The sequence below is a fragment of the Ruditapes philippinarum genome, unplaced genomic scaffold, assembly GCF_026571515.1.
Source record: "Ruditapes philippinarum isolate M1 unplaced genomic scaffold, ASM2657151v2 ctg4139_1_1_1_1, whole genome shotgun sequence".
Lineage (NCBI taxonomy): Eukaryota > Metazoa > Mollusca > Bivalvia > Venerida > Veneridae > Ruditapes > Ruditapes philippinarum.
The window spans coordinates 40,745-54,462 of record NW_026858369.1 but is presented as its reverse complement, the minus strand read 5'-3'; the positions used below and the strand labels follow the sequence as shown (position 1 = coordinate 54,462).

The following is a 13,718-nucleotide window of genomic DNA, read 5'->3' as shown; positions in this document are numbered from 1 at the left end:
AAAGATATAAGGGACGGTTACGCTGAACGTGATTTTCAAGGTCGTTACATCGTAGGCAGTGGTGCTAAGCATAGAAAAATGGCCGAAATGGAAAAACGTGAAAACACACCCAATGTTCATCTAGTGACACCTGTAGCTCAAGCCGTTGAAATGGCCAAGTCAGAATTGAAGCGTTTACAAAAGGAAAGTAATGCAAAGCGACAAATGGTAGATACCAATACTCCAATACGTAAAAAACATCGTGCAACACAAGCGCCTTATGACTGGAACAAATTCAAGTTTTAAAATGAATAACTATGATTTGAGATGCTAAATAAATATCTCTTAACCTTGTGTACAGCGGAAAAAATTCAAAGAGAATTTGTCATTTCAAACACGAGTGAATCTGGAAAACATTAGGTCGTATTTTGAGTATAATGTTCAATCGTTAAAAAAAAGCCTTACTGGATGAATTGCAGTCAGATACAGGATTCGAAATATATGGACTTTATTGTGTATATTACATGAAACATGAAGGACATTTTAACACATTTTGATGTGCAATGCAGGAAATGAAATAACGATTTTATCCGATCTTATTTTAGTTTCATGTATAATAAATATTAAGGTACCCAATAAAAAGTTTGTAAAGAAAAATATTGCCTTGTTATATATAATGATCCCATGTAAATGTAATTGATTAATACGATCAAAAAATAAGAAAACAAATACTGCTTTAAGTCATACATGTTTATTTCCTATATGGTAGCATATATAATGACAAAGTTATATATCATTTTACAAAATGGGCTTTTATGTTATTACAAATTAATCCAAAACATATTACAATACAGTCGAGTACAAAGAATGTGTTCTGGTTTCATCTATATAACGTTCTAAAATGTCGAGTAAATGTTCTACGGCTTCGCGATTTTCTCGTCTAAATTGATAGTATCTTAGCCAAGTCCAAGTCATGTATACAAATGTTAACATATTCAATGCGTCTGTTGGGTCGTGCTAGCCTTATTATTAACAAACAAATTTGCTCCAGTAGTAGACGAACTAAATCCTCCAAAGCCGCAAGGTGCTGACCTAGTTGTTGATACAAACGCGCCAAATCCGCCTATTGGGGTTGGTTTCTGTTGAGGACCGCCTACTATTTTAATATACTCGCAATTGGGCGACCACTTGTAATGTTCTCTCAAAGCGTTATCTGATCTTACCCAGTCACTTAATTTAATGTGACATCTAAAACACTCGCACATGTCTGATTTCCCGCTATAATACAATCCGGCGCTTGCCAGTTCGTATTTATCGGGTAAGATTTGTTTCGGATAGGAGTCAAACGTTTTTAGTCTATTTTCGTAATATTCCATACTCCCGTTAAGGGGTGCGCAGTCAGTAACGTTCATTTTGTGTATACCTAAGCTTCGTAAAGTATTCAATTATATTCGCGCTTTTTGATTTCTGATTGGACGTTATTTTAAGAAACAACAAGGTCTCTCCTAATTGGTCAATATGTGTATGCGCTTTAATTGATTGTACATTTTGGAGTCATTTGTTTGAGATTTGTGAAAGATTAAAAAATAAGTCAATAAAATAACCGCCGCATATGTGCCTATGTTAAAAGATTAAATTTGTATATTAAAACTAGAACCTCCAAATGACTGTTGGGTTTGTTGGCTTATTCCGTTATATGTAAATGGCGTTCATTTGTGTGAAATAACGGGTAAAAGTATATTTCATGTCACATATACCATATAAATAATTTATCTAGGACCTGTGCATCGATGGGAGATTAAAAAATAAGTCAATAAAATAACCGCCGCACATGTACCGATATTCGCATTATATGCAAATATATTACTATATATGGAAACAAGATGGCCGCCGCACGTGTGCAGTCGTGCTGCCGCACGTGTGCAGTCGTGCTGCTGCACGTGTGCAGTCTTGGGGCTCAAGTGGCGCATGTACTACTATTCTTGACGCCATGAAGATATTTTATCTTTCCTGTTAAATATCTTTAAATATACCCCAAAATTCAAACAGCATGATATAACATGTATCTTACTGTTATTTCTAATATTTCAAATACAAAACAATTAATAACTAAATGGCATTTGTTTAAAACAGGCCTATAATTATACGCATACGCGAGCTGAAACACTTTAAATAGTTCATTATACTTGCATCATTCTGGGTATAAAATGTGCACACTCCTTTGAATATCAAAATTTCTGATGAAATTCAACTTCTGACATAAATTTAATTGTAAGTATCTGTTTTTCAACATTTATTTCCTCCAGTACAGCAGTTTGCGTATATGATACATTTAAATGTATATGGGGCGAAACTAATTCAAAATCAATACTTAAAACTAAGTGGTGTTCAGTATAATTTTATTGAGGACACCTCAAGGTAGCCCCCTCCTAATCTCAGACATCTCAACTTTCCTGAGTTTACGCGACACTTACTTTATAACCTTAATACCACTTTACTAAAAAAGTTGAGAACTGTCTTGACCGTTAGGCAATTATATGGGATTAACTCATTGAGTGTGAGTGTAAGTATCCATTCTGAATACGAGCCTTATTCCTTCTCATGTTATCGTATAAACAAGGTAATCAGGCCGCTGTACATACAAACTGACCAATTCGATCACAAAATTGTCCCAACAAAGGGCTATAATCAAAATAAATTTATGGTGGGCCTTGGAAGGTGACTTTCTAATATGATTCTAAAGACAAGTTCAAAGTGAATATCTTTAGTATTTGAAAAAGATCATAATATATATTTAGTGTATTCTGATTGGTTAATCATTTCGTGCGCACGACTTAGTTATCTCGTTCCCAGGACTTAGTAACTAGTGGCCACGACATAGTTTCTCGTGGCCACGACATAGTATCTCGTGGCCTCGACTAAGCTATCTCTTGGCCACGACTAAGTAACTCGTGGCCACGACATAGTATCTCGTGGCCACGACTTATCTATCACGTGGCAACGACTAAGTAACTCGTGGCCACGACATAGTATCAAGTGCGCACGACACCTTTGTACCACCGTAAATATCAGTATTTAATTAAGTTATAATAATTATTTGAAAAAAAAAACGTGATGAAATAATTTAAAAGAAAAAAATCTTTTATTTAGATACGTGACTAAAGCTACGCTAAGATAAACAACATCCAATGAAAATGCGTTATTTACACCACGTGGTTTACACACGCATCGGGGTTTCTAAAATACGAAGGAAGTGGCCCGTACGGCTAACCAAAAGTTAGTCACGTAAGACGTGAGTCACATTCGACTAGCCAGGACACACTGTATTGTCTAGCCGTACGGCACTTTTCAAAATTATATGAAAGTCGAAAATGCATATGTTATTTTGTGTCTTTAACGAGGATTTTAAACAAGTCCCCGCATTTGCCCTCATGTGTTCAATTTAATAAAGATGATCCGCCATTTTGTAAAAAAATGAATACGAAGGTAATGCAAGCGTTTCATATAGTACATACATACATACATAGAATAGATAGATATTTTCGGTACTTTTTACATCTTAAAGGTGCCGATTATACTTATTTAAACACAAAAAAGATTATTGTCACAATTGTGTAAGCTATTTCAATTGATGTTGTTCAACTGCAACCAAACACTATTTTATCTCGACGTCTGGAGATGATAAAGATCGATATTCGTACTTTCTTTACTGTTCCCAACAAGGCGATTAATCTCTAAAAAGTAAACATACTAGGCACTTACAAACTTGCTTGCATGATTTCAGCCGGCCATATTCCCTAGCCATGTAAGATAACTCCCTGTTTCCCTGTCTAAAATTCCACCAAATTATTCCCCTTTCAAATTTACTCAAAGAAGAGACCTTTTAAAAAGACTTTGTATTTATTTATTCGATTTTTTGTTCAGAAACGGACAATGTTTTTCTTTACCTTTGTTTAATTTGCTTCCTATCTATATATGGTTCCTTTGGTAAACATATGAGTTTTGATGGTAAACAAATGAATTTTCTGAACCGAAAGTAATCTAACACACAGCGTTGCTGCCATCACATGTAAACAATACATTAAATCGGTAAGAATATTGAGATATTTGTTTGACTATCAGTTTCAAATGCAAAATACTAATATGGAAAACAACTTTGTGTAGTTTATGTGTATTGTTTTAATGTGTTTGTCTGATATTTTAGTTGTAAAACCCATGTACACTTAGTGTCGCTTCATAGCAACCGAGTTTAAAACGTGAGCGGTAACTGAACGAGATATGGCAAAGCGCATGCTCGCGCACTGACTTCCGCTCTATCGAAATACTGCATATACGTAAAGCGAAAGTTCGTAAGTGCTAGGACAATTGCTGTTTCTTTTTTTAAATCCTCGCTATAAGTCATAAAATAACATATGCATTTTCGACTTCCATATAATTTTGAAAAGTGCCAATACAGTGTGTCCTCGCTAGCCGTACGTGACTCACGTACGGCTAGAACTTTTGGCGAGCCGTACGGGACCGTACGGCTAGCCGCTTCCAAATAAGTGACTTTTCTGACGAAAGTGAGCAAAAGTGACTTTAAAAATATAACTTATAGCATTTTACTAGAATTTTACAATCAAATTGTAGTTTGCAGACGAATAATACTCAAAACTTATTATATTTATTATCAAAAATAATCATAATAATGATTTAATCGCCATTTATTTGCATAATTTCTATACACAAGTTCTGAGATCTTCCTATCGGTCACATTGAAAAATACGAGTGACTTAAAAGATATCAAAAAAGCTTTTAAATTGGAAATTATGCTAATACGCGGTTTTAAGACGTATATTATCAGAAATTAATAATATTTATTGTCAAAAATAATCATTATGATGATTTATTTGCATGATTTTTGTATTCAAGTTCAGCGATCTTCCTATCGCTCACACTGAAAAATACGAAAGTGACTTATAAAATATTCAATATAGTATTTTAATTGACATTAATAATAATTTTGCAGTTTGTAGGCGTATTTTTCATAAATGTTGATACTTTTTTCCCTAAAAATAATGATTATGATGATTTAATATCAAATTATTAGCATAATTTCGATACTGTATACAAGTTCAGAGATCTTCCTTTTGCTCACTGAGAACAATACGAAAGTGATTTATTTGGATGACTGTGAGCGAGAGGAAATGAAAGTTAAAATAAAGTTAAATTGAATTTGCAGTTTGTAGACATATATATTATGAACACTAAATTTGTTTTAGGTGATTTTTTTAAATCATTAAGATGATTTAATCTTCATTTATTTGCACAATGTTTATACATTAGCTAAGACATCTATCTTCCTTTCGCTCATTGTGAACTTGACGAACGTGACTTATTGAATGTTTAAAAATACTTATATTAATATTGCAGTTCGAAGAAAGTACAGTATAAATACGTTACATTTATATATTTTGAATAAATATTAATGCATCATAAAGATCATTATGTCCCGATTTTCAGACAAAACATAGCTTCAGTATGTTTTGTCCTGTGATCCTTAAAGTTGGTAGGGAAGTTGATCATCATTCACAGATGACCCCTATTTATTTTAAGATCAGTAGGTCAAAGGTCACTAACAGAATGTATGAAGTGGGGGATATTTCGTGTTCTACGAAATTTTGTATATAATATACACACAGTGCAATTTTTGTGACCTCGTGTATGATCGCCACAACACGTAACTATGCAAGATAAAAGGAAATAAGAATTCCTTTTAAATATGGCCCTTCCTTACTTTTTATACTGTATACATATTTCACAAGACCGTCTCCGTGGTCGAGGGGTAAGAGTCGATGATTTCTAATCTATTTACCTCTCTGGCGTGGGTACGATCCCCGGGAGATGCTTTGGTAGTTTAGCGCTAAGGAAGGTAGTCTTGTACTGGTGTAACTTTCCAGGAACGATGGTTAGGAAACTACCCGACTATATGACTGAAATACTGTTGGGAAAAGGCGTAAAATGAAACAAACAAACATATTTCACAAGTAGTGTAACTTCAATTACTGACTTTAACAACAATTCTACTGCCGGCGTATAAATATTTACTTTGTATAATAAAGTACAACTAATAAAGTTACTACTAGTAATACTTTGAATCAATAAACGACACTGACGAGTGGCATGATTCGGGAAATGTTGTGACCAATGTATATCTTTCGGACAAATTTGATATTTTTGACAAATTTGTTTGGTTTTATATTAGCGCGGACTTAAATTCGCGCATTTGTCCTAGCGCAAAATACGAGATAATTCATCCTACGTGACTAAAAATGATTCCACTGTAATTAAACAGCATTATGATTGAAAAAATAATAGGGGTTATCTTCTTAATTTCTGAGTTATCTGCCCCTGAGAGTAAGTTTTATTTTATTATTTTAGGTCACTCTCTCTGAAGCGTTAAATGTCATCCCACTTGTTCCAATGAATATAAATTTCAAAAATGCAGTGAAAAGATAATAATATACCTACTGCGATCATTTATGAAACTTAAAATAAGTTTTAAGTTTCAAGTCAATATCTGCTCATATTGATGGGTGTACAGGACAAAGTGATTCTTCCATGAAACACCCCACAATCTGTTTTTGTGCAGGATATAAAAACACCATCTATCTTCAGTCCATAAAAGTCAATCTCTCTGAAAGTGGTTATGATCCTTTTTACTGTAAATGATACATTTTTAAAGCAGCCAGTAGAGTCTGCATTTCAAACTGGCTAATTATTCAAACTTCATAGCTGTATATAAGAATACAAAGTAAACAAGATAGATGTCAGACAAACCACAATATTGAAATATCATCCTGTCAAGCAGTAATATGTTAGCTGAAAACATTTACCGACCAATTTGTTATGTAATCTAATTAATGAAAATTTACAAACACATTATTGTTTAAATCAACAAATTTGAAATGGTATATCTCTAAATTCCCATAGAAAAAAGGGACAACGAAAGATTATTGATATATTACACTTTGAATGTTTGCTAAGATGTACTTGCTTTCTATTTGAAGAAGGTTAAAAAACTCAATAAGCATAAACATGTGATGATTATTGAAATGATCACAATAAAGCATTTTGATTAAATTATGACGTTTGCATTTAATCAAATACTGAGTAACATTAATGCATTGGAACTTACACTTAAACTACGCTCATCAAATAAAATAAAAGAAACAGGATAAAGAAAGAATAACTATGTGATAATTTATAGTGATCATAAACTTGTATTTGCTGAAAAGCAGTAGTTTAAAATACAATGTATACTTACATTACACAAAGAATTTTTGTATCAAATAACGAAGTACTGGCCTGGTAAGTATACATATAAGATTTTAAGTCCAATTAATTGCAACAATTCCCAAGCCTCTATAGTTTCTTCTATTGTAATCGCTGAAACGAGGTTAAACAGCTATACTTAACAAGAAGGCAAGTATAACCCTATATCCATGTGTATACAGTCTCTACATTTTAAAGTGCTTTAAACAAACTAGAGCTACCAACAGAATAAAAATACCTGATCTTAATGGCACATATCATTATTTTTGAAAGAAAATAAGTTTGAGAAAATTAATTTGAAAGTATTAGTGCTGGACAAAATGTTCTAATTGCTTTATTCAACCTTTGAGACAATTTTGAAGAATAGACTGACGGTAAATTTTCTCGCGCTTTAATGAACGATACCGACCACCATATCTGTTGCTGTTTTTTGTGTGTAAATGTTAATTTCTGTTAAAGCCGATACTAGGGAGCTTACATTTCACATCTACCGCCCATAAACATTCTGAATCAAACACTGTAACATGTTAAATGCCGTGCTGGTCGTTTGTTAAGAAACACATGTTTTTTATATTTTATTGGCACGTCTGAGCAGTGCGGCGGCTGTAAAATACCTCCCTGTGCATCCAATCATTGTGAAAATGTTTCATGATGTTTTTTTCTAGTATCAGAATCCAGACAGAACCAAAACTGAAGTTAAAGAGGTTATGTCGGCATTTCAAGACTTCAGGCCAAAGTTTGAAGAATTTAGTAAGTTTTGTAAAGATTAAACAACAACAACAAAAACAACAACTATGAAATTCTGTGTTTAATTATTATGAAATGATGCATGTTCTTAAAAGTTGATATTCATTGACTTTTGTTTGAAATGACTCCGTCACATGTTTACATCAAGTGATAAAAAAGTTGTCTGGAATTTTCAAACAAAAAATTGTAATATGATTTCGACGGCCTTTTTGGCAGATTGAGTTGTTTGGGTTATTGACAATGAAACAATTATACAATCACAAATAGATTTGCAATTGAGTGAATGGAGCACCACACTATAAATATACGGGACAGGACGCTTAAATGATTAAATGCTAAAATTTCGCCTTTTCACCTAGCAAGAATTCCAACGCGATAAGAAAACTGGCCAATATATCTTTTTATTTAACCGAACTTTTGAAAATTAATAAATAAGCTCATACGGCTGCAAAACGGTTACTCTTTATCCCTTCATCAAGGTTATTTCCTCGAAAATGTTTACTAATCAAGATCATTCATGAAAATGATTACTTGACTATCGTTTTCAGCGAGATTTTGGCTTTTTGTAAGAAAATAAGTTTGAGAAAATTAATTTAAAAGTTATAGTGCTTGACAAAATGTTCTAATTGCTTTATTCAACCTTTGAGACAATTTTTGAAGAATAGACTGACGGTAAATTTTCTCGCGCTTTAATGAACGATACTGACCACCATATCTGTTGCTGCTTTTTTTTGTAAATGTTAATTTCTGTAAAAGCCGGTACTAGGGAGCTTACGTTTCACATCTACCGCCCATAATCATTCTGAATCAAACACTGTAACATGTTAAATGCCGTGCTGGTCGTTCGTTAAGAAACACATGTTTTCTATTTTATTGGCACCTCTGAGCAGTGCACCTCCCTGTGCATCCATGAAATGGGATTTAAATCGTTTTGAAGAGGTAACGCCGATGTACGTGATTATTGCACAATTATGCGTTAATTATTGCACGAATCGTGTGTTATTTTCACATTCAAGCGTTACTGGATATGCACATGAAATAATGCACCAGTAAAGCTTGAAAGTCTCCGTATGTCCTTTATTGTGTTGGCGTGATGTGAAACCCACCAAACCAAAACAAATATTTGGCTGTAGCAATTTGCCTGGTGAACTGTGAAATGAATTATTTATTTAATTATTTTTTTCTCTTATATAAAGAATTAACTTGTATTCAAAAGATATTTTACTTAGAAACTATAATACCCAAAAACTTGTAAAAGCATAACCTTAAAGTTAAATAAATTATAACCCTAGGCCTACTTAGTTTCTTATTATATGTTAACTTGTATGGGAAAAACATATGAATCTACCTCAAGAGTTTATGCTAGGCATTACTATATAGACGATAACTAAACTAACAGAACTAATGACCCTAAAAGAGGCCACCAGTACAGAACCAGGTCACATCCATACGAGTGACCATTTGCTTACTCAGGTACGTAGTCCATTTGTAAAAATACATTAAATATCTAATAGCAATATCTATGACTTTGAATGAACTGTTCCAAGTTCACAGCTGAGCAAAACCATTTCATAAATTTACCAGGTAAAGGGTGACATAGACTAAAGATAGGGTGAATATATTTTGATTACTAATTCAATGATTATGTACATGTATATGGAGAGCTACATGTGTTTGTGGAAGATTTCATCTATCCATGCCATGAATGGCTAAAAGTGGACTTCTTCATGTCTAGTAATTAATAAAGAGTGAGAATAAGGAAAAATTTTATAATTAAACAAAGCTGATTTTCATAACTACAATCTCAATAGGTATTGAAAAATTGCTTCCCTTTTGCTTCCCCGTTGTTTCCTCGAGTAAGAAAATTTTCACTCATTGCTTCGTACTCACTTCAACAAAGACTTATATTAGGAAGCTTATAGCTCTGTGGTTTCAGGGACGGATTCGATACTGTCTTTTTTCTACGCATTCAAACTAAAATAAATTCTGTATAAAATGATTGAAGTTTCTCCACAAAAACATATTTGAAAAGTGCTGATACTCGCCGATTTATGGCGTGAAACGTGTAACAGTTCAGTACATGTACCATATAATTAAAAATCACATTTTCCGGCGTTACCGCAGAACATTATTCACGTACATCGGCGTTACCTCATAAAAACGACTTAAATCCCATTTTATCAGCTTACTTCGATTTTCTATATCACCAGAATTTTAGTAAATGCCACTTGCCTACCTAAAATCGAAATTATACCGAATAATATGCATTGTTGTACTTAAGAGTCGACAAAAAGCCAACATCTCGCTGAAAACGATAGTCAAGTCATCATTTTCACGAATGATCTTGAAAAGTAAACACTTTCGTGGAAATAATCTTGATGAGGGATAATGAGTTATGTCTTTGCAGCCGTATGCAGCTATTCATTATTTTCAGTTCGGTTAAGTAAAAAAAATATTTGTCAGTTTTCTCATCGCGTTGGAATTCTTATAAGGTAGCCGCCATTTATTGCACAATTCTTCGTTACTTATTGCACGAATCGTGCGTTATTTTCACATCCCGACGTTACTGCATATACACGATGTACAAGTCCCACAGAAATCGGAAACATAGTAAACTAAAACCTTTGGAAATAAAAAAACTATAGAAATTATTTAGTTAGATACATGTATAAACAAACTTACCAATTAAATTTCTATGCTGATTTTTATTAAAGTTATTATATATGCATATATTTCTATCGTCTTTGAATACTGAACTGAAATTCATCACCGATATCGTTACAAAGTGTACATTTTCGTTTTTGATCAGATTGAAATCTTCTTTATCTTTTGATATAGAAACTTCACCTGATGAAACAAAGCTTCTGCTCCATTTGCATGGAACAGTTCCCGCAATTTGGAAAGGTAATAAGAACTTCAAAACTTACTTAATGTTTTGAAAATTTATTTCATTTAAGGCCCATTATGCCTCAGAAATGCAATCATTTTATTACACATATTTTTATGTTTTTTTATATTTTTGTTCCAGTTTCAAATAGTTACCTCATAGTGCTATCTGTTGCTTCATTTGCTTTGATGGCAATTGGTGTAATTATAGTTAATTAGTATTTTGAATGGAAGTTAAAATACTACTTTGTTTAAATTTTGCTACCTGTGTGGCACATTATTGCACGTTCAGTGATACATTTTTCAGTTGTTAATATGCCCTAAATACATGCTTTACATTTCATGAGAAATGAAAAAATATGGGTTTTTGATGTATGATGCGCTTTTTACAGTATCGGAGTTTGTTTCGGGATGAAAATGTTGAAATGAACAAAGACATACCGATAATAATGGCAATAAAATGGCTAAGTTAACATCCTATTTCAGCTAGTTGAGCATCATTATGATTTAAAACAAAGACATATACGATGTTTATAATATTTCTGACATGAATACTCATACTACCATAGAAAACTGAAAAACGGGAGATATATCAAAAGTAATGATAACAGCAATATTATATAAAAATGGCAGATACAGTTTTAGTCACCATCTAGAACCGTCTAAAGCGATATCCAATCCTCAACACATTGATTTGTCGTAAGTAAGGGAGTTTGGTGATTGTTGTACTAAATGACAAGCGATGTTTTTTGCTACCGACAAATATGCTGAGTGGTCACCATAGTGACCAGTCCACTGTTAATTGGAAATGTTTCTATCTAGGTAATACGTATAATACACCTATAGCTGTATGGATATCAGACGAACACCCTAACACGGCGCCGACGGTGTTCGTCACAGCTTCAACGTCCATTATCCCCAAATGGTATATGGATATAAATGGAAAAGTATATACAGGATACATAAAACAGTGGAACGTAAGTTTTCTATTTCAAGTTACCGACTACCTCGTTATAAACACATTCTCTCACAACTGGGTCATATAATCAATTTCTCGAGTCAGATCAGATTATCATATTAATTGTCACTATTGAGTGTTCATCATTGAGTGTTTTAGGAAATAAAATTTGAAGCACACAATTTGATGTAGTCAACTTACGAAGTCATATTTTTATTAAAAAAAATTGATTGTTAGTTATATATACAATATAAAACAAATTTATATTTTTCAATAATTCGTATATTTATCAGAAAATGTATTTAACGTAAAAGAACCTTAACTCGGCAGAGTCCGTAACTCGTCATGTTTTTATTTTGTTGTCTCCCTTTCGATCACGTGAGCCGAAAGCTTTTGAGTGGGAATTGTTTGAAAGGTAAACAGTTTATTTATATTATGGTTTGTATTTTATATCCATATTATAAATTTATATATTTGTGGGCGTCCTTGGCCGGGTGGTTAAGGTCGTTGACTTCAAACCATTTGCCCCTCACCTCTGTGGGTTCGAATCCCGACAGGGACTTTGGATTCTTTCATGTGAGGAAGCTATCCCGCTAGCTTACGGAACGTTGGTGGTTCTACTCAGGTACCCGTTCGTGCCTGAAATAATGCACGGAGGGGCACCTGAGGTCTTCCTCCACCAGTAAAGCTGGAATGTCGCGATATGACCTATACTGTGTCGATGTGACGTAAAACCCAAAACAAACAAACAAACTCAGAATATCTGTATCCATGAAATACACATCGTTTTCGTAAAAGAAATCATCTCAAAAACATGTCCTTCTTCTACTCTGTCGACGACAACACTCAAATTTAGGGGTCTGTGGCGAAGTGGTATTCCGTAACATGCAGTCGATTGATTATCCAAGGAAACACGTGTTGATGTTCTGAAATATTATATTTTGCAACAGTGAGCTCCCTTTGATTAAAAACTGCTCTTATGCGTAGCTTTTGACATAGAGAGTTATTGACGACTCCGGGACCCTATTGACGAGTTACCGTTACCACCATTACTATACTTCTCAATTTATTCAATAACAGTAATATGATATAAATGTAAAGGCCCTGTTAAGCTAAGATTCTTTGTTGTTAGATGTCTATATTATCATAGCCTTAAACAAAAAACAACATTAAATTTGACAATTCTTCAGATACATCTGTGATATACAGATTCAGGATAGAGCCGTTACAAAATGATATATAAAACATAGAATATATAAAATAAAATATATATGCTATAATTAATTTGATGACATGATGGCCCAATGCACTCTGAACAGCTCAAACCTATGCGTGCAGCCCGAAGATGGAAACTAGAAAATATGACGGCGGCTTACAGAGCAGTAAAATATGGGTCAATGAATATTCACTCAGCTGCTGAAAGGTTTGGAGTTCCCATAATGACACTTTCTGATAGAGTGAAAGGCAACGTAAAGATGGACGCGAAATGGGGTAACAAAACTGCACTTACGGCTGAGGCTGAAGAAGAAGACAGTTTAGTGTCTTATATTGAATACATGGCCAAAAAGGGGTTTCCGCTAACAATACCACTTGTTAGCACACCAGAGCCGAAGGCTCAGGGTGAGCTATTAGTATCAAAGGGGGATAGTCCAGTGTCCGTGGTCCGTCGTCATGCGTCAACAATCGTCTTTTCTCTGAAACTACTAAGCAGATTTACTTCAAATTTGGTCTGTAGCATCCTTGCGACAGTCACATTTGAATTTGCTCATGTCATTTCAATTGGCCCCTTTTAGGGGTCAACATAGCTAAAAATAGAAAAACCTTTAAACATCTT

General features: G+C 33.7%; 1 protein-coding gene across 1 annotated transcript in view; it reads left to right on the top strand.

The window, feature by feature from the left end:
* The window catches only part of LOC132752986 (tumor susceptibility gene 101 protein-like), a 41,481-nt gene that overhangs the window by 7,703 nt on the left and 20,060 nt on the right, over positions 1-13,718 (top strand). Inside the window, exons 2-4 of the mRNA XM_060743400.1 lie at positions 7,959-8,043; positions 10,879-10,944; positions 11,749-11,903. Coding sequence (XP_060599383.1) covers positions 7,959-8,043; positions 10,879-10,944; positions 11,749-11,903 — 306 coding nt within the window. The remainder of the gene's footprint in view (positions 1-7,958; positions 8,044-10,878; positions 10,945-11,748; positions 11,904-13,718) is intronic.